The sequence below is a fragment of the Hypanus sabinus genome, chromosome 18, assembly GCF_030144855.1.
Source record: "Hypanus sabinus isolate sHypSab1 chromosome 18, sHypSab1.hap1, whole genome shotgun sequence".
NCBI lineage: Eukaryota > Metazoa > Chordata > Chondrichthyes > Myliobatiformes > Dasyatidae > Hypanus > Hypanus sabinus.
Genome location: NC_082723.1, coordinates 16,278,500 through 16,298,466, shown reverse-complemented (window position 1 = coordinate 16,298,466; position 19,967 = coordinate 16,278,500). Strand labels below are relative to the sequence as shown.

Genomic DNA, 19,967 nt, shown 5'->3' with positions numbered 1-19,967 from the left:
GTCACAGTTTAAGGATAAAGGGGAAGCCTTTTAGGACTGAGATGAGGAAAAACTTCTTCACACAGACAGTGGTGAATCTGTGGAATTCTCTGCCACAGGAAACAGTTGAGGCCGGTTCATTGGCTATATTTAAGAGGAAGTTAGATATGGCCCTTGTGGCTAAAGGGATCAGGGGTTCTGGAGAGAAAGCAGGTACAGGGTTCTGAGTTGGATGATCAGCCATGATCATACTAAATGGCGGAGCAGGATCGAAGGGCGGAATGGCCTACTCCTGCACCTATTTTCTAGGTTTCTAATGATTGTCATAAGGTTGAGAACAGTCAGAAGATATTAGACATTATTTTTGATTACAACCTTCCCTCTGAGGTCTGCATAATTATCCAAATTAGTTACTACAAAAAATTTCCTCTCAGAATAAGGCTTGAGATCTTATTAAAGTTTTCTATGTTGCAGTGAAAATGACTTGTGTGCTCCATAAAATGCAACATCAGTGATCAAAACCAGATGCCAGAGTTGCAAATATATTTAATAGAGGGTCTCAATAGAACAGATTATCGGGAAAATATATGAAAAAAAACAAGATGCTGAATTCAACAGGTTGGGCAGCATCAGTGAAGGAAAATGTACAGTTGACATTTCAGGCCTTCAACTGAAACATTTCCCTCCACATATTCTGCCTAACCTGCTGATTTATTCCAGCACCTTGTTTGTTGCTCTAGATACCAGTATCTAGTCTCTAATGTCCTCAAGAATTACAAGAAAACTGTCAGGCAACATTTTTACAAATCAAATAACAATACACTAAAGGAGAATGGCATCTACACAACAGTTACATGTTGAACTTGCGTATCATTTATAACGCATGACCTCTCTTATGACTGCAATATAAAAGGTAAAATATATTATGTCACACCATAAATCTTGAAGAAGTCTTGATTTACAAATTTCGTTCCAACAAGAGAAAAGGGAGGCAAAAAGAGACACTGCACGTTTTTAAAAAAACTGAAGTTTCCACACACTGTACATCATAGATAAGATTGACAGCAGATCAAAGTATGAACATAATCAAACTTCATATTCACTGCATAATATTTCCCTTCAGAGCTCTCCTGGTTTACTTCCAGTAATTAATACCAAATTCAAGCAAAATAAAGTCAGATCCTTCTGATCACTCTCTAGTGATTGGTTAAATGCACTAAAAAAAAATAGCTTTCTGTGTGGATTTATTTAACCAGTGTTGCTCACTAGGATAATGGATGTTGCTTTGATGAAATCCATTATAAGTGACCTTTTGTTAAATAGGGGTATAAGTTGTTGTTGAAAAATACATTTTAACAAATTAATGACTTCCAAATAGACTCTCTAAGTTGTTAGAGAGTCCATGTGGAAGTTATTAACTTGTTGCAATGTATATTCAATCTGGTCCCTCACCAGGATACTTAGTTTTGTTTACACTTTTCTTATACATTGGATGATGGGGTGGAGGTACATCTCTAGCAAAGGAGGGGCAAGGCTCTCTTTCCCTCGACTAGCCCGCAAGTCACCCTCTGGCACCTGCATAAGCCCTCCCCCCTCACCCTGAATCAGGGTCACATGAATTCATAGGAGCAGGCGGTGGATGGTTGTACGAGCAGCTGGTGTGCATCACAAGTCCTGGTTATTGACCATTAATGCCAGGTTGATCATCTCTAAAGAGCATTGATAACAGCCAGGGTCACCCGTCTTGTAAAGTCACTGCCCAGGAGGTAACGGCAAACCTGCAGAGAAATTTGCCAGGAACAACCACGGTCGTGTAGACCACGATTGCCCACGTCATACGAAACGGCACATAATGAGGATTTGCACACAATTTGACAACTTCCATGTTTCTAATGCTCCTTTTTATACCAGGATCAATAACACTCTTCTGGTTCTCTTCTCAAATTTTCAAAAGCTAGAGCAGGAATTTCAAAGTTTTCAGCAATTTACTGAAATCTAAGATTTGAGGATGTTTTGAACCTTGAAACGTCATATCCTTGCAAAAGCGCACAAAACATTTATCTACAGCAACTTAGCAAATATTGACTACATGTATCCAGGTTTAGCCTTCCCGTTATTTCACGTTCACCAAAAAAAATTGTTTTATAAACTAAGGATCCTTTATCTGATAGTCCAATAAGATCATAAGAAAAAGGAGCAAAATTAAGCCATTCAGCTCCATCATTCAATCTTGCAACAGAATATCAGCTCTGAAAATGATAGATATGCTAAGATTACTATTCAGCTTAACTCAATTACCGCATTATTTAACCTCACAGTCTAGGAGACCCATAGGTGTTCAGTTAGTTTTATCCAGCCAGCAGACTTGACCCACCCCTTACATAGCTCAGTTTTCAGGTAATATTTTCTCAATTTACACATAATTCTTAATGCATAAATTCAACAAGCTTTCAGCGATTCCACAACTGAAAACCAAAGAAAAATCTCAACACTATAGGACATGCAAACACAAACACCGTGAAACACCATTCTCTGGAAATGTAAAGGAAGACAAAACATGGGGTGAAGGAGACAAGATGCTGGATACTAATTTGTTGAAATGTTTTTTTAATCTGGTTTCCCGCCAGGATTTGTCAACATAATGTGCAGCAATAATTGCTTAACTACTACGTTCTGCAGTACTGAAAACTGTAGATAAAGACATGCTTGCAAGGGCTTTATATTGGAGAACTGGAAGACCTGGAACAATCAGCTGGTCAACTTATGGGACAATAACTCGGTATTAGGTTGTAATTCCTAAAGCAGGTGCCTGGTAATGCAGTGCGGCGGGTAGGAAGGAATTGGGGTCCCGGGTGGGTTCAGATTAATCCAAGAATAAAGCTGCTCTCTGATATCCAACTCAGAACTGGGGCGTGGGGGGGGGGGGGGGTGTCTGGGGATCTAGACAACCGGATGACTCAGGTGATCACGGGACAGCCAAGGGGCCATGTGCCTTATCCCCTCCCGGGGACGGGACGGGGAAGAGGGGGCGGGGGGCTGCAAATGGAGGCGGTTCCGGCCCTCCAGGAGAGGCTGGCCCAGAACCATCGCCTCTACTCCGCAACTCTCCTGCAGGCGAGCGAAGAAAGCCGGGCTCTCTCTTTTACCTGCCGCGCCCTCTGCAGCGCGTCGGCGAAAGCTTCTACTTTGGGTCCGGGCGAGTGTCCGGCGTTGAGGCCGAGTGCCGCCGGGGTGAGGATGCTACCATACTCCGCCATTCCCGTCTCTCAGAGAGAGCATACTGGGAAAGGGAAGCGGAAAGTGCGTCACCTCAAATCCGCGCTCGTGCCGCCGCAAATCTCGCGAGATCCTCGGGCCGTTACAGCACATAGACCGCTTTGTGATTGCGTCATCGCATCACCCCTGCACACATTTCCGGGAAGCTGATTGGGGCCACGTGATTTGAAAGGAAATAGTTTTGTGAAAACTTTTGGGATTAACAACCCCAACAACGCTACAAATTTAGCAGTTTAAAAATAAACGGATATTTTCGATAATATTGCCGATTTTTCACTAATACAATACACAGATTCGAAGTTAGATGACAATTGCGATCATTTAGAAGACAGTTCGGAACACTGTGAAAGGATGAAGTTAGTAAGTTTGGCTTCAGAGAAAGATATACAATAAATAGTCTGATTGACTGCTGGCTGGCCTATAAAGTATTTGAAATTAAGTCAAAGAAGTGGTACAAGAAAGAGGAGAAAGCGGATCGAATCATTTTAGAGATGTATCGCCTGGGAAGTCATTTGCAGATTTGTGGAATTGAGTTTGAATCGACTGTTAGCGTTGGTAATAACAATACACATAACGAATCATGCAAACTTCGAAAGCCACTTCAAGCGTATGTGACAAACCGAGAGATGGAATAAAAGTGTAAGAGATCGTGGCAGTTCAGGTACCCGTTTTCGTTTACTGCGCCGCTCTGTTAGAGTCACGTAAACGTCATTATTATTCAATGTGTACGCGCACTGGTACTTTAAGCAGACTTTTAACAACGTGAACTGTCTGCTAGCTGGTCTATAATTTTAAAGGGATCGTCAGCCAGTTGTACACTTGTTGCGAAGTAACGAGCGGGGGTGGGGTGGGGTGGGGTGGGGAATTTGTTGAAGTTATTAAACCTTTTCTGGCCCCGGAAGCTGGTCCTTAGGACCTGACATTATTCTCGGGTTATCTTCTTGCTCCTGTGCTTCATTTCGGCCCCTGGGGATCTCTTGATTGGAAGTCTGGCGTTGGTGGCGAGGACTTCAGGTTCCTCTTCCAATCATTTGATTATCATTTTTCCACCACCTCCAGTGGAACCAGGATCCGAGAAAGCAATTCGCGACAGTAAATAAAACTCTGGAAGTTTCAGCCTCGAGACTGAAGTGGACAGGTTTTTTTAAAAAAACACTGAGGAAACTGTAAGCTGTCTGATACAAGGGTCAAAGTGAATGAGGCTCGGGTGGAGCAGTCTCGAGGGGCTACTGGTACCTCCTGTGCCCAGTAAAGTGGCCACAGAGCGTAAGTTCGTGGTTCTCTGCTGCTGTAGCCCATCCACTTCAAGGTACGATGTGGTGTGCGTTCAGAGATGCTCTTCTGCACACCGTTGTTGTAACGTGTGGTTATTTGAGTTACTGTCGCCTTCCTGTCAGCTTGAACCAGTCTGACCGTTCTCCTCTGACCTCTCTCATTAACGAGGCACTTTCGGCCGCAGAACTCCCACCTACTGGGTGCTTTTTTTTGTGTGTTTTTCACACCATTCTCTGTAAACCCTGGAGACTGTTGTGCGTAAAAATCCCAGATCAGCAGTTTCTGAGAGACTCAAACAGCAATCGTTCCATGGTGAAAGTTTCAAGATTTGAGATTGTTTAATGTCATTTCCTGCACACACGAAAAAACAATTGTTTGCGTCCAAAATTACACAAAAGATAAAGATTGCAATAATAAAAAGCACAATAAATATAGCTGCATTAGACAGCTTATATATAAGATCGATTGCATGCCCATAAAGTGATGGAGGCCGTGCATCGACAGGAAATAATAAAGTAGCGGTGGAGTTAGTGGCTGGAGGTGTGGATCAGCCTTCTTGATTGAGGAACGATCACCTTTCTCCCCCATTCTGAACAACAACTGAACCCCGTGGCCATGCCTGCATGCTTTAGCGCATTGACTTGTTGCCACCTGATTGGCTGATTAGATATTTTCATTACCTCATTACCTCAAGTGGCCACAGAGTGCACATATTCCTGCTTCCGTTTCTCATGCTTCCAAATAGATGAGCTCAGGATCAGTCTCGATTGTATTCCCACCCAATGATAAATAATTTGCAGGCAGAGCTACAGAGAGAGATAAGCCCCTCACCCTCACCAGGACGTAGGCCACCAACAGTAGCTCGCCAGAGTCCCTTGTCCTGGGCCTCCAAGTTGTCCCAGGAGTAGACCTTCTTCTCCTTCCTCACCCACGGATGAGGTCTTTGGGAGCACTGGGATTTTACGGTGTGGGGTCGCCCAACCTCCTTTTGCAGCCGGGTTTGGGACCATCCGTGGGCAAACCGCTGTCCCCATGGGTGAGGAGCAGTCACCTTTGTGACGTGACTCACACACACACAAAATGCCGGAGGAACTCAGCAGGTCGGGCAGCATCTGTGGCAATGGATAAACCGTCGATGTCTCAGGCCGAGACCCTTCATCAGGACTGAAAAGGAAGGGGGAAGATGTCAGAATAAAGAAAGGTGGGGGAGTGGAAGGTGATAGGTGAAACCAGGTGGGTGGGAAAGGTCAAGGGCTGGAGAGGAAGGAATCTGACAGGAGAGGAGAGTGGACCACGGGAGAAAGGGAAGGCGGGGGCCCAGGGGGAAGCTGATAGGCTGCTGAGAAGAGGTAAGTGGCCAAAGTGGGGAAGAGAAGAGGAGGGCAGGGGGAGGGAATTTCTTTCACTGAAAGGAGAAATCCATATTCATGCCTTCAGGTTGGAGGCTACCCATACAGAATACAGGGTGTTATTCCTCCACCCGGTGGGGGGGGGGGGCCTCATCTTGGCACACAAGGAGGCCACGGACAGATGTGTCACAACGGGAACGGGAATCGGAATTAAACTGGAATGTACCACTTTTGGCGGATGGAGTGGAGGTGCTTGGCGAGGCGGTCCCACAGCTTACAACGAGTCCACCCAACGCAGAGGAGATGGCATTGGGAGCACCGGACACAATCAGTGGCCCCAGCAGGTGAGGCAGGTGAAACGCCGCCGCACCTGGAAGGACTGTTTGGGGCCTTGAATGGGGGTGAGGGAGGGGGTTCAGCACTTTCGCTGCTTACAGGGGTAAGTCCCGGGTGGTGGGGAGATTAGCGGGGCGGGATGAATGGACAGTGGGGGGGGGGGGGTCATAGAGGGAGAGATCCCTGCAGAAAGTGGAGAGAAGGGGGGGATGTTCGGTGGTAGGCTCCCTCTGGAGATTGCGGAGGAAGATGTGGAGACTCATGCGGTGGTAGGTAAGGACAAGAGGAACTCGGTCACTGTTAAGGCGGAGTGAACACAGATGTTCTGGAAATGGAGGAGATGCGGGTGAGGGCAGCATCAGTGGTGAAGGAAGGGAAACCCCTTTATTTAAAGAAGGAGGCTGTGCCCCATCCTGAGAACAAATGCGATGAAGGCAAAGAAACTGAAAAAAGGGAATAGTGTTTTACAGGAGACAGTTTGGAAGGAGTATAGTCGAGATAACTGTGGAAGTCAGTTGGTTTATAAAACCGCTTGGAGTATCCGCCAGTTTTTAATCGTGGAATGGAAGTCCAGCCGTTTCCTCAGAAGAGAGTGAAATAAACTGGAACAATATATTCTCCTGAAGATGTTATACTATGTGAGAATGTAGTTTCACAAATCTCTTGTGCATTGTTTATCAATTAACTGGCAAGGCTCGAGGTACAGGAGCCTTAGGTCCCGCAGCACCAGGTTCAGGAACAGTTGTTACCCTACAACCGTCAGGCTCCTGAACCAGAGTTGATAACTTCACTAACCTCAACAATGAACTAGTTTCACAAACTACAGACTCAATTTCAAGGACTTTACAACTCATGTTCAAATATTATTTAAATTTTTTTATTTGCACTATTTGTTTTCTTTTGTATAGTTTTTCATGATTAAGACAACTGCAGTGCTCCAACAAGCGCTAGATGAGGTCATCTTTACCCTCGGCCAATGAGTCAGCCTGTAGCCGGGGAAGTGATGACACCCTCCTGTTAGACTCTTTGTGTTAACGTCATTTTTATTCTTTCTACTTCTCTTGCGATAATTATATTTTTGCACTTGTAATGCTACTGTGACACTAACTTCCTTTGAGATCAATATTACCTAAATTTTATTTCTATTCCTTTATTTTTCCATAACTGCCTGCAAAAACATGATTCTCGGGCTAGTATATGGTGACATATATATATATATATATATATACATATATACTTTGATAATAATATTTTCTTTGAACTTGGCTTTGAAGGTATACCTTTAAATGGTCCATCCACCAGCAATTACTGCCACACCTATTTTTCCTATACAAATTTCCATGTGCCCGTTTCTATCAACCTTCTGATGGATCAGGACCCCCCCCCCCCTATAGTGCTGTACAGCCCTCACTTTGACATGCAAGTTCCACTAATGGTGATCCTGGTGGTGTCAGCCAGAGTTGGCACACCTGGACAGTTGAGGTATCAGAAAAGGCATCCTTGCCTTCTGGCCTTCTGAACCAGGCTGCCCTGGCCTTAGCCGTGGGTGATCTTAAAGCTTCGGAATCGTATGTTTATAATATGCCAAAGCCCAGGGATATAAGCAATGAAAGCAAGATTAAAAGGCTAGTGCCCTTTTCCCAGGGTAAAATAGCTGAGAGGGCATATTTTAATGAGATAGAAGGAAAGTATTAGTCTTAGACCTGACAACTTTGGAATCACTGGTTTGTGTGTGTAGGCCTCCGTTAGTCTCGATAGACCATGGATTTGCGCCTTGGAAAGTTTCCAGGGCACAAGCCTGGGCAAGGTTTTTTTTTAATGGAAGACCAGTAGTTGCCCAAGCTGCAAGTCTCCCTTCTCCACACCACCAAGGGAAGGGCATTAGAACCCATACAGCTTGGCACCGGTGTCATCGCAAAGCAATATGTGGTTAAGTGCCTTGCTCAAGGACACACACGCAAGCCTCAGCCAAGAAACCTTCAGGTAACTAGACAAATACCTTAACCACTTGGCCACGCGCCAACAGTGGTTTATTATATGCTAAATCCTAAAGAACTGTAATTGGAAATGAAAGTAAGTTTAAAAGGGTAATGTCCTGACGAAGGGTCTCGGCCCGAAATGTCGACAGCGCTTCTCCCTATAGATGCTGCCTGGCCTGCTGTGTTCCACCAGCATTTTGTGTGTGTTGTTGTTAAAAGGGTAATGCCTCGTTCCCATGGCGACAATAGATAGTGGTAGGAATCGAACCCCGATCTTGCAACTGGCACGTTGTCAGGCTACACCACACTGCAGTGCGGCTCCATTCTTTAACTGGTGTAATTCTTCCGCAACAAGTGGAAAACCGAGAACGTATTTGGTAACTGAGGCATCAGCTGTCGGGAAATGGGGAGTGTCGCAGGAAGATGAAGTGGTCAACCGAGTACGGTTGAGGTGAACCAGAAAGAAAGGGGTCACCACATTGAAAGTCACACAGGATTTCACTCAATTCTGATAAGAGCTACTTTAGTATTGTGACACCGGCAGTAACTTAATGTTCTGATCTGAACATGAGGTTGATAGAATTTGGAACTGAGGTCAAAGTCAAGTTTGTCATAAGCACAAGTCCATGTGTGCACCAGGTAAAATATTTTTGTAACAGCATCACAGACACCCGACATCAGACAAGCAGCAGTCACAAGAAAAACTTATGTTATACCAAGATTTTACAATTAGAACAAGGAAAACATGAAGTCCATTTCAGTGCAAAATGATCAAAGCAGTCTTATTGAATCAGAGTCAGGTTTCATATCACTGGCATATGTCGTGAAGTTTGTTAACATTTTTCAGCAGCAGTACGATGCAATACATGATAATAGAGAAAAAACTGAATTTTAGTATGATATATATATATATATATATATATATATATATATTTAATAGTTATATTAAATAAGCTGTACAAAAAATGGAAATAAAAAAGTAGTGAGGTAGTGTTCATGGGTTCAATGTCCATTCAGAAATCGGATGGCAGAGGGGAAGAAGCTGTTCCTGAATCACTGAATGAGTGCCTTCAGGTTTCTGTACCTCCTTGCAGATGGTAGCAATGAGAACAAGGCATGTCCTAGGTGACAGGGGTTCTTAATGATGGACGCCGCCTTTCTGAAGCATCGCTCCTTGAAGGTGTCCTGGATACTATGGAGGCTAGTGCCCATGATGGAGCCTGGATTGTTGTGGTTCTTCTTGTGCTGGTTGGTTCAAGAACCAGATAGTTGGAGGGAAGACTCTTGAACCATGTGCCGGGGGGGACTTCAGATTTCCGTACCCGACAGCGGCTGCGTGGCCCCTGCGGTGGGGATCTTTGATGATGATGTTATCTTTTTGAGGCAGTGCTTCCAGTAGATGGTACTGATGGTAGGGAGGGGAGTGCTTGTGATGTATTTGGCCAAATCCTGCAGCTTCTTATGTTCCTACAATGTTCAGATATTTAGGAAGTAAAGGGAAACTTAGTGCCAACGTTGCAATTCTGGAGAAAATAGGCAATGATGGCTGGACTTTTGAACAACAGAGGTGGGAAGAGGCTGTTGGGGGCAAAGGCCGAGGAGAGGAAATTACTTACCCCCCAACTATCAGCTGCTGTTGGGGAAGGGGGCAGTTGGAACGTAGGTTGAGTGGCCAGCAGCTTTGAGCAAAGAGGAGGTTAATTAAACAAAAGAGATTGTGCAGATGCTGGAAATCCAGAGCGGCAAGCACGATGCTGGGGGAACACAGCAGGTCAGGCAGGCAGGATATGTAAGAATAAACAGAATATGTTTCGGCCTGAGACCCTTCATCAGGACTAGAAAGGAAGGGGGAAGAAGGTTGAGGGAGTGGGAGGAGTTCACAAGTTGGCCGGTGAAGAAGAAGAACTTACATCCATCCCACAACGTGGGATCACATCACAATGTACAGACATGTGGATTTAAAAGTCTAATGGTTTGTAGGAAGAGGCTGTCCTGTAGCCTGTTGGTCCTGCTTTAATGCTGCGGTACTGTTTGCCAGACAGATGCAGCTGAAGCAGTTTATGGCTGGGGTGACTGGTGTCCCTGATGATCTTCCAGGCCTTCTTTCTGCACCTGTTGCTATAAATATCCTCAATGGAGGGATGTTCACCTCCACAGATGTTCTGGTCAGTCTGTACCACTCTCTGCGGTACCCAGCGATCAAGGCTGGTGTGGTTCCCACACCAGGCGGTAATGCAGCCAGTCAGGATGCTCTCAATGTTGCCCCTGTAGAAGGACTTGAGGATTTGAGGGCCCATGCTGAACTTCTTCAGTCGCCTGAGGTGGAAGAGACACTGTTCTGATTTTTTTGCCGCAAAGCTGGTGTGTACAGTCCAGGTGAGATCATCAGTGATGTGTATACCAAGGAACTCAAGACTACTCACCCTCACAACTGCAGACCCATTGATGTTGATTGGGCCGAGTCTGTCTCCATTCCTCCTGTAATTCACCATCAGCTCTTTTGTTTTTTGGACGTTGAGGGAGAGGTTGTTATCTTGGCACCACTGTGTCAGGGTGTCAACCTCCTCTCTGTAGGCTGTCTCCTCACCGCTAGAAATAAGGCCGATCACAATTGTGTCAAGTGAATCCAAGTGAGGGGGAAGGTAGATGGGTGGGGGAGGGAAGTTGAAGTGAGATGCTGGGAGGTGATACATGGAAGAGGGCTGAAAAGGAAGAAATCTGACAGGAGAGGAGAGTGGACCATTGGAGAAGGGGAAGGAGAAGGAGCACCAGGCAGAGGTGGTGGATAGGTGAGAAGAAGAGAGGGGGTAAGAAGGGAGCTAGAATGGGGAGTGGAAAGAGAGGGATGGATGGAGGGGGATAAATACCAGAAGTTAGAGAAATTAATATTTATGTTGTGAGGTTGGAGGCTACCCAAATGGAATATGAGGTGATGCACCACCAACTTCAGAGTAGCCTCATCGTGACAGTCGAAGAGGCCATGGCCCAACATGACAGAATGGGAGAAAGAAGTAGAGTTAAAATGGGTCCCGTCGGAAAAGCTCTCCTTTTGTGGTGGCTGGTGTGAAGATGCCCAATAAGTGGTCCAACAATTGACATTGGGTCTACCAATGTAGAGGAGGCCACACCAAGGTGAGTCATGCGGGCAGGCAGCATATGGGGAAACCAGGGAAAGGTGCAAGGTCATAGACAACACAAGAGGAAAGATCTTAGCAGGTGCTCGGCCTGATGAAAAGGGAAGAAATAGTTGAACCTTATCGAGAACGAAGGCCACAAGCTCTTGGTGCTCTTGATGGAGCAGCAGGATGTTAAAATCACAGTTTCTAATGCAGAGCATAGGAAAATAGGAGCAGTCGTAGGCCATTCAGCCCTTCAAACTTATCCTGTCGCCCAAGCAATTGCAGCTTATCTGCTCCACTCCTCAACTGTGCCAGTTCGCTACAACCTTCAATTCCATGGGTCTTTCAAAATGATCAAACTCATGAAATGCCTCCAGTCAGGGACAGCACGGTAGCGTAGTGGTTAGCACCGTGTTTTACAGCAACCCAGGTTTAATTCCTGCCACTGCCTGTAAGAAATTTGTACAATCCCCACTGTAACCGTATGGGTTTCCTCCAGGGTTAAACCAGGGGTTGCTGGGCAACACGGTTCAAAGAGCCAGAAAGGTCCATTCCATACTGTAATTAAATAAAATTAAAAATCTGTCCTCTGCGAATGTGAATTCTGGCTTCAAAACCCTCTGTGAGAAAAAGATTTTATGCAGCCCAGTTCTAAATGATTGCCCACTTACCTTGTAACTACGTCTCTACATTTGGCACTCCCATTAATGAAGAAGCTTGGGCTCCCCTTGCATTCCAAAATGCTGGAATAGGGAATGATTTTGACCTGAAGAGAGCAAGCCTCAATAATTCTAACCCAAACCAACAGATCTGGTTAAACTATCTGACTGCAAGAAACAGCCAAGCCTGCATTTCTTGGATTTAAGGAAGCAGAAATGGGGGCTGGGCCAAGGGGAATGTCCGATGAAGGAGAGGGTAAGAGTTTTAATGGGGAACAGGTGATGGAAGCTGGGCTGACAGTGTGATGAGCAGTCGGAGAAATGGTGTGTTAAAAGTAGGAGTTTGAATGTGCAGCGGGAATTGACTGGGGAAAATGTCAGGAGTTGTGGAGGTTTGGGAAAAGGCAGTGGTGAGGTGAAAAGGAGGTAAAAAAAGTGGATGTTGAACATGACGTGTTGTACCGGCGTGACGTCAGTGGGTTTTGGCATACAGGTGAGGAAAAGTTACTTTTTCCAATTTATTGGAACAAACCATTTAATCCCAGTTGATTCTGGGCCATTTTGATGTCAACACTCCCAGTAGAGGTCACAAGCTATTGACCAATAATGAGAACTTGAAATGTTTGTTCTTGCTTTAATCCCAAGGGAAACTAGGGTATTCGTTGTGTGTGAGATGTTTGTTCACACTGATGACTCCGGCACTGGCTGTGAGAGGATCAGTAGATGCTTTTGTTCCCTCAGGGTGCTACTGGTGCATGAGGCTACGTCCACACTACACCGGATAAATCCGTAACCGAAGCTTTTTCTCTTCTTTTTTACCCTCTGTCCACACTAAAACGGCGTTTTCATTCCCTGAAACCAGAGCTTTTCAGAAACGCTCTCCAGGGTGTGTAATTTTGAAAACACTGCTCGGGCAGATCTGTGTGGACGGAGTAACCGGAGACTTTTGAAAACGCTATCAGACGGCAGTGCGCTATTTCATTGTTTTCTTGAACGCAACCTAACAATTTCAGAACAGGCAACAAGACTGAAGCCAGAAGAGTTAGAAATGTACTCATGTACTCAAGTTACAAATGTACTTTGACCCATAACTTACTGAATAAATAAGTATACTCACTTTGCCCTGTTTTCTGTCCTTGCTCGTATGAAGGTGGTTTACCTATTTATGCAAGTACTTCTCTGACAATAGATGTGTAACAGCCTAATGTTACATTGTATGGAAGTACAAGATAACACTGATGCAGACATGTTTTATACATTTAATAAGGGGCTTTATTAATGCAACAGAGTTAGTCATTTTTTCAATGTTCATTGTCAGTTGGGTCAATCTGTCCGTGAACTCCCTGTCGGTTGCCTTCATACGCTCCAGTATTTGTTTTTTCAGTTTTAAGTCCTCTTACACAAGAGCCAACAGCTGCCAGTCATTTAAGTTTTTCTAGTCTGTAACTGAACAAACACACACCATCTTAGAAGCATTGCCAAAACACCTCCACGTCATAGAACAAGCCTCACCCTTGGCATTATACTAAAGGTAGGTTTTCCAACAGCACTGGCCAAGTAAATCAACTAACTGTTACAGTAATTTCATTCCAGTTGGACCAGTATCTAAACCAGGGGCTCATTCAGAGTGTTATACAGACACCAGAACTTTTCAAGCACCAGACAAAAAGCATTCCTAATTTAATAACAATTTAGTACAAGTCTAACCTTAAGACCATAAAACGTAGGAGCAGAACGAGGCCATTCAGCCCATCGAGTCTGCTCCAGAATTTGATCAAGGCAATGAATTCCACTCACCTCTCTAAAGAAATACTTCCTCATTTCTGTTCAAAAGGGGCATGTATTCTGAGGCTGTGCCATCTGGTCCTAGACTCTCCCACTATTAGGGACATTCTCTCCATGTCCACTCTATCTAAGCTTTTCAATATTCCATAAGTTTCATTGAGATCCCCCCCCCCCCCATTCTTCTAAACCTCAGCAAGAGCAGGCCCAGAGCTATCAAATAGTCCTCACATGTTAACCCCTTCATTGCTGGGAGGATTTTAGTAAATCTCCTCATGACTCTCTCCAATGTCGGCAGAATTCTGTAACTGAATGGGCAGCTGAGCCCATTTCTGTGATCAGTTGTTAATGTTGTCCAGTCTGGCAAGGATCTGCTGAGCAGGCCAGAAGAAATAAAAAGTGGGAGAGGAATGGCATTTTAAAGAAAATATTTATTGAAGGGACATGGGTTTCATAGTCTGAGACAGCATTTAATCGCTCATGTCCTGCTGCAGGGTTTTAACCCGAAACATTGACAATTGCTCACGTTCCCCCACCACCCTACCGCTGGGGTGCTGCTCAGCCTGCTGACTTCCTCCAGCAGACAGTTCATTGTGTTTATTTTAATTTGCTTTTCAGTTACTCGTTCCTGGTAGCCCTTTGAGAAGGTGGTGGTGAGCTGCCTTCTTGAGCTGCTGCTGACCCTGAGGTGTGGGCATGTTGTTCGGGAGATATCGTACATGTGACCAGAGATGTCCTGTCACAAAGTACAAGGTCAGCTTTTCCGAAGTAGCCCAGGGGAATCTCCCTGTGCCTCCTGGTGTAGACTGACAGCTGGGAATTGCAAGAACATTTACAACAGGGTGGACCTGGAACTGTTCCCCCAGAGCAAAGACAGGTGGGGAAGACCTTACTGAAGTGTATGAAATCATGAAAAGCACATGAAAAGTCAGTCACCACCACGGACGGCTGTGGGGCCAAGTCATTGGGTATACTTAAAGAGGAAGTTGATAAGTTCTTGATTAGTAAAGTGTCAACGGTTATGAGAAGACAGGAGAATGGGGCTGAGAAAGAAAATCAGTCAGCCATGATTGAACAGAAGAGACTTGATGGGCCAAATAAAATTGAATTGACTTTATTACTTACATCCTTACATCTCCATCTAAATGTGCATTGTGCAACTTATAGTAATTTATTATAAGTAGTATGTACAGCAGTCAGTATGACATAGAAATACAGTTGTGTCAGCATGAATTAATCAGTCTGATGGCCTGGTGGAAGAAACTGTCCTAGAGCCTGTTGTGTCATAAGGGGGATGCTGGGAACAGACTCAAATGCAAGACACAGACACTGAAGTACTAGGAACTGGACTGGACTAGGGTTAGAGACAGGACAGGACACAGACTAGGAGCTGGGAGAGGAACACAGACTTGGGCTAGGAAAGCAGGACCAGGCCGAGGAACTGGGAACTAGGAGCCTGGGCTTGGACTCCGAGTCAGAGACTGGGCAAGGACGCAGAACCTGGGTCTTGACTCGGGCTCGGACTCCAGAACTAGGCGAAGGCATGACGTGGCTACAGGATTGGACGAAGCTTGGATTCTTCAAGGCTTGGCGGCAGGACTAGGGTTCTCCGAGGCTTGGCGGCAGGACTAGGCATGGAACTCCTGCATAGGACGAGGCAGATGGACAGGACAAGAACACAAAGCTTTGACTCAGTCTTGGGGCACCTGAACATGGAGCCTTGGTTTTGTGAGAACAGGAAGACAGGGACCCTCCTTGAGAACAGGACTCAGGGCCAGGGCTCTACACAGAGACAGGACCCCTCCTAGGGAGCAAGACGTAGGGCCTGGACTTGTACACAGAACATAGAGAGACAGTTCCTAACACAAGGTAGAAGCAAACAGCCAGACCTACCTAGCAAAGGCATGGACAGTTCCTTATGTAGACACAGCAAAGCTCCAGTCTTGCCCCAGCAATACAAGCAAGACTTCAGGAGGAGGGTGAAGGGAACAGTTCAGCGCTGAACCCAGGAGCTATTTATGTCGCCAGCCCAAAATGAGAATCAGGTGCCTCAATTAGAGCACCCAACAGAACAAGGAGAAACCGGAAAACCTGGAAAAAGGAACAATTCGACCAGACTGTGAACTGGAATGCAGACTTCACAGACCGGACCATGACACTGTTGGTCCTGGCTTTTATGCTGCAGTACCATTTCCAGGATGGTAGCAGCTGGAACAGTTTGTGGTTGGGGTGACCTGGGTCTCCAATGATCCTTCAGGCCCCTTTTCACACACCTGTCACTGTAAATGTCCTGAATAGTGGGAGGTTAACATCTACGGATGTGCTGGGCTGTCCACACCACTCTCTGCAGAATCCTGTGATTGAGAGATGTACAGTTCGCATACCAGGCACTGATGCAGCCAGTCAGCTCTCAATCATGCCCCTATAGAAAGTTCTTATGATTTGGGGACCCATACCAAACTTCTTCAACCGTCTAAGGTGAAAGAAGCACTGTTGTGCCTTTTTCACCTCACAGCCAGTGTGTACAGACTAAGTGAGATGTTCGGTGATGTTTATGCTGAGGAATTTAAAGCTGCTCACCCTCTCAACCCCAGATCCATTGACATCAATAGGGTTTAGCCCGTCTCCATTCCTCCTGTCATCCATAACCAGCTCCTTTGATTTTGCGACATTGAGGGAGAGGTTGTTTTCTTGACACTACTGAGTCAGAGTTCTCTGCCCTCTTTTCTGTAAGCTGCCTCGCTATTATTCAAGATAAGGCCAGTCAGTGTAGTGTCGTCTGCAAATTTAATTAGCAGATTGGAGCTGTGGGTGGCAACACAGTCATGGGGATAGAGAGAGTACAGGAGGGGGCTTAGGACATGGCTCTGAGGGGCACCTGTGTTGAGGGTCAGAGGGGCAGAGATGAGGAAGCCCACTCTTACCACTTGATCTGACAGGAAGTCCAGGATCCAGCTGCACAAGGCAGGGTGAAGGCCGAGATCTCTGAGCTTCTTGTCGAGCCTGGAGGGAATAGCATTCTCACATAAGCATCCTTCTTTTCCAGATGTGTAAGGACAGAATGTAGAGCAGTGGCTATTGCGTCGCCTGTCGATCGGTTGTGTTGGTAGGCGAATTGTAGGGGGTCCAGTCTGGGTGGCGGCATGCTGCAGATGTAGTTCTTTTCCAGCCTCTCAAAGCATTTGCTTATTAGTGTCAGGACGCCAGTGATATTGGGGTGGAGTAGTAACAAAACAATCATTTGAAATAAAAGTTATGACTTCTTTTAAGTGCACTGTCTTCTTTTAAGTGGATCAAAACACCTTTCAGAAGTACGTTCATCTTACGACTGCTGTTGTTCAACCACTCATTTTGCCCTCACATCTCTGGCCGCAGGAAGTACACTGATTGACTTGTAATTGGAAGGTATTTAGTCACAGAGCCATGCTCATTGAGCTGTGGGAGGATAGTTTACAGCCGGCCGCCCCGCACTGACTGAAATCCTACCCCGCAAGCCTTTCCTTCCTCTGATTCTGCCCTTTGTCCGCTGGCACAGGTCACCGAGTCCTGAAGATTTCCCATTATTTTATCCCACTCTGCCATCGCGGGTTCCCAGAGGAATGAATGCCTCTGAGGTTTTGTCACTGCGGCCGTGCTCCATTTCATCCACCTGCCTGACTTCAGCCTCCTGTTGTGTTTTTATGAATGGAGGAATGGAGACAATGGCACTTGGAAGTGCTGTAAGTGGAAATGAATGTCAGTAAGGGAATAAAGAGCTAAAACCCAAGGCCACATTACACTAATAACAAGAAATACATTTCTATCCCAATGCCCAAGTACCTTTGTAAGAAAAAGTAACATTTTTAAGAATACGAAGCTTCATCAGAGACAGAATCAGGTCTATTATCATTGACACGTTGTGAAATTTGTTGTTTTGTGGCAGCAGTACAGTGCAATATGTAAAAGAAGCTATGAATTGCATTACAAAATAAACAGTATATTACAAAATTAATAGAAGTAGCACAAAAATAATGTCCATGTGTCACTTGTCCATTCAGAGATCTGATGGCAGAGGGGAAGAAGCTGTTCTTATATCTCGAGTGTGTGTCTTCAGGCTCCTGTACCTCCTCCCTGATGGTAGTAATGAGAACAGGGCATCTCATAAGACCATAAGATATAGGAGCAAAAGTAGGCCATTTGGCCCATCGAGTCTGCTCTACCATTCAATCATGGGCTGATCTGATTCTTCCAGTCATCTCCACTCCCCAGCCTTCTCCCCATACCCTGGGTGAAGAGTATGTCCTGGGCAAAGGGGGACCTTAATGATGGATGCTGCCTTTTCAGGGCACCACTTTTGAAAGTGTCCTCGATGGTGGGCATTCTGTTGCTCATGGTGGAGCTGACAACTCTGTGTTTTTTTCCAATCCTGTGCAATGGTCCATCCAGACCAGTGCGCGTTCCACCTTCTTCCAGCTTTATAAACCATATCTATAACTGCTCTTTCAACGTCGTTATTCTTGGTCCTGCCAAGTCAAGACTCTCCCATACTAACTCTTACCATCATGGTAAATTATTGGATAGTGTTGAGAAGCCTTGAAGGGGCCAGGTCCCTGATGAATAGTTTGAATCCCAGAGAATTCAGATTTCAATAAATCGGAAATAAAATGCCAAACACCGTAGTGAGTCATGAAGCTATCAGATTGTCATTTTAAAAATCATATCTGGCTTACAAATAACCTTTTGGAAAAAAAGCTGTCATCCTCACCCAGTCTTGTCCATCCATCTGCCCTTCAAAATAGCCTGATAAAACACTCAGGGAAGGGGGCAAAAACAGATGTGCAATAAATGCAAGAGGGTGAGAGAGAGGAGAACTAATAGGAACCTAAGGGGCAATATTTTCACCCAGAAGTCAGTCCGTATGTGGAACGAGCTGCCACAGGAGGTGCTTGAGATGCGTACGTTAACAATGCTTAAAAGACGCCTGGACAGGTACACTATGTGGATAGGAAAAGTGCAAGAGATATGCACGATGGGATTAATTTAGATGTGCTCACAGGAGATTCTGCAGATGCTGGAAATCCAAGGTAACATACACAAAATGCTGGCGGAATTCAGCAGGTCAGGCAGTGTCTATGGACAGGAAGGATGAGCAGCTGGATTAGCAAGGACTGCTTGGGCTGAAGGACCTGGCTCTGTGGAACTGAAATAACTGATCCGGCTGTTACCCAGTTCCACTAGTGATCTTTATCCTTAATATCTCCCTTCCCATGTTTACTTTGCTAAGTTGGTATCTTTGGCATCTAGGGGAATGTGACAGCCGTTCTCTTGTACCCTGAGCAAAGGACCTGATGTGCTGGAGGAATGAATCAAGAGGCAAGTAACCACATGTTTCTCCTGATCTCCCAACATCGAGCTCATCCATCACCACCCTGTAGGACTAGTAAGTACGGCACAGATATCCGTAGGACCTTCCGCACAATTTGTTTGTGCTGATCAAGACCATAAGCTACAGGAGCAGAGTTAGGCCATTTGGCCCATCAAGTCTACTCTGCCAGTTCATCATGGCTGATCCATTTCCCTCTCAGCCCCAATCTCCTGCCTTCTCCCCGTATCCCTTCATGCCCTGACTATCAACCTCTGCCTTATTTGTACCCAATGTCTTGGCCTCCACATCCACCTGCGGCAATGAATTCCACAGATACATCACTCTCTGGCTAAAGAAATTCCTTCTCAACTCTGTTCTAAAAGGACATCCCTCTATTTTGAGGCTGTGTCCTCTGGTCTTAGACACCCCCACCATAGGAAGCATCTTCTCCACATTGCACAAGATGCCCTCTTAAGCCCAGTTACCTGCATTTGACCCATAATGTCCCCTAAACCTTTCCTATCCATGTACCTGTCCAAATGTTGGACTGTTATTGTTGTACCTGCCTCAGCCGCTTCCTCTGGCAGCTCGTTTCACAGAAGGATCACCATCAGTGTGGAAAAGTTGCCCTTCAAGTCCCTTCCAATTCTTTCCCCTCTCACCTTAAACCCAAGCCCTCGAGCTCAGCCCTCAGTCTCCTAAAGTCCAAGCCTGCCCAATCTTCCCCTTGAGCCCCGGCAACATTATTGCAAATACTTTCTGCACTCTTTCCAACCTAATGGCATCTTTCCTATTGCAGGGTGACCAAAACTGAACATATCACTTTAATATCCGACGTCTTCCCCCTTCCTTCCCTGTCCTGATGAAGG

The 19,967-nt window shown here is 45.6% G+C and overlaps 1 protein-coding gene and 1 long non-coding RNA gene across 5 annotated transcripts in view; one reads left to right on the top strand and one right to left on the bottom strand.

The window, feature by feature from the left end:
* The window catches only part of fubp3 (far upstream element (FUSE) binding protein 3), a 94,083-nt gene extending 90,800 nt beyond the window's left edge, over window positions 1-3,283 (bottom strand). For all 4 annotated transcript variants that reach the window (XM_059993724.1, XM_059993725.1, XM_059993726.1 and 1 more), the window contains exon 1: window positions 3,126-3,283. In XM_059993724.1, the coding sequence (XP_059849707.1) occupies window positions 3,126-3,236 (111 nt within the window). In that variant the 5' untranslated portion in view covers window positions 3,237-3,283. The remainder of the gene's footprint in view (window positions 1-3,125) is intronic.
* A 165-nt stretch (window positions 3,284-3,448) lies between these two features.
* LOC132377482 (uncharacterized) lies at window positions 3,449-19,575 on the top strand. The gene is made up of 3 exons (XR_009506652.1): window positions 3,449-3,916; window positions 14,373-14,507; window positions 19,038-19,575. It is a non-coding gene; the product is annotated as an uncharacterized LOC132377482 (long non-coding RNA).
* Window positions 19,576-19,967: the final 392 nt, after the last annotated feature.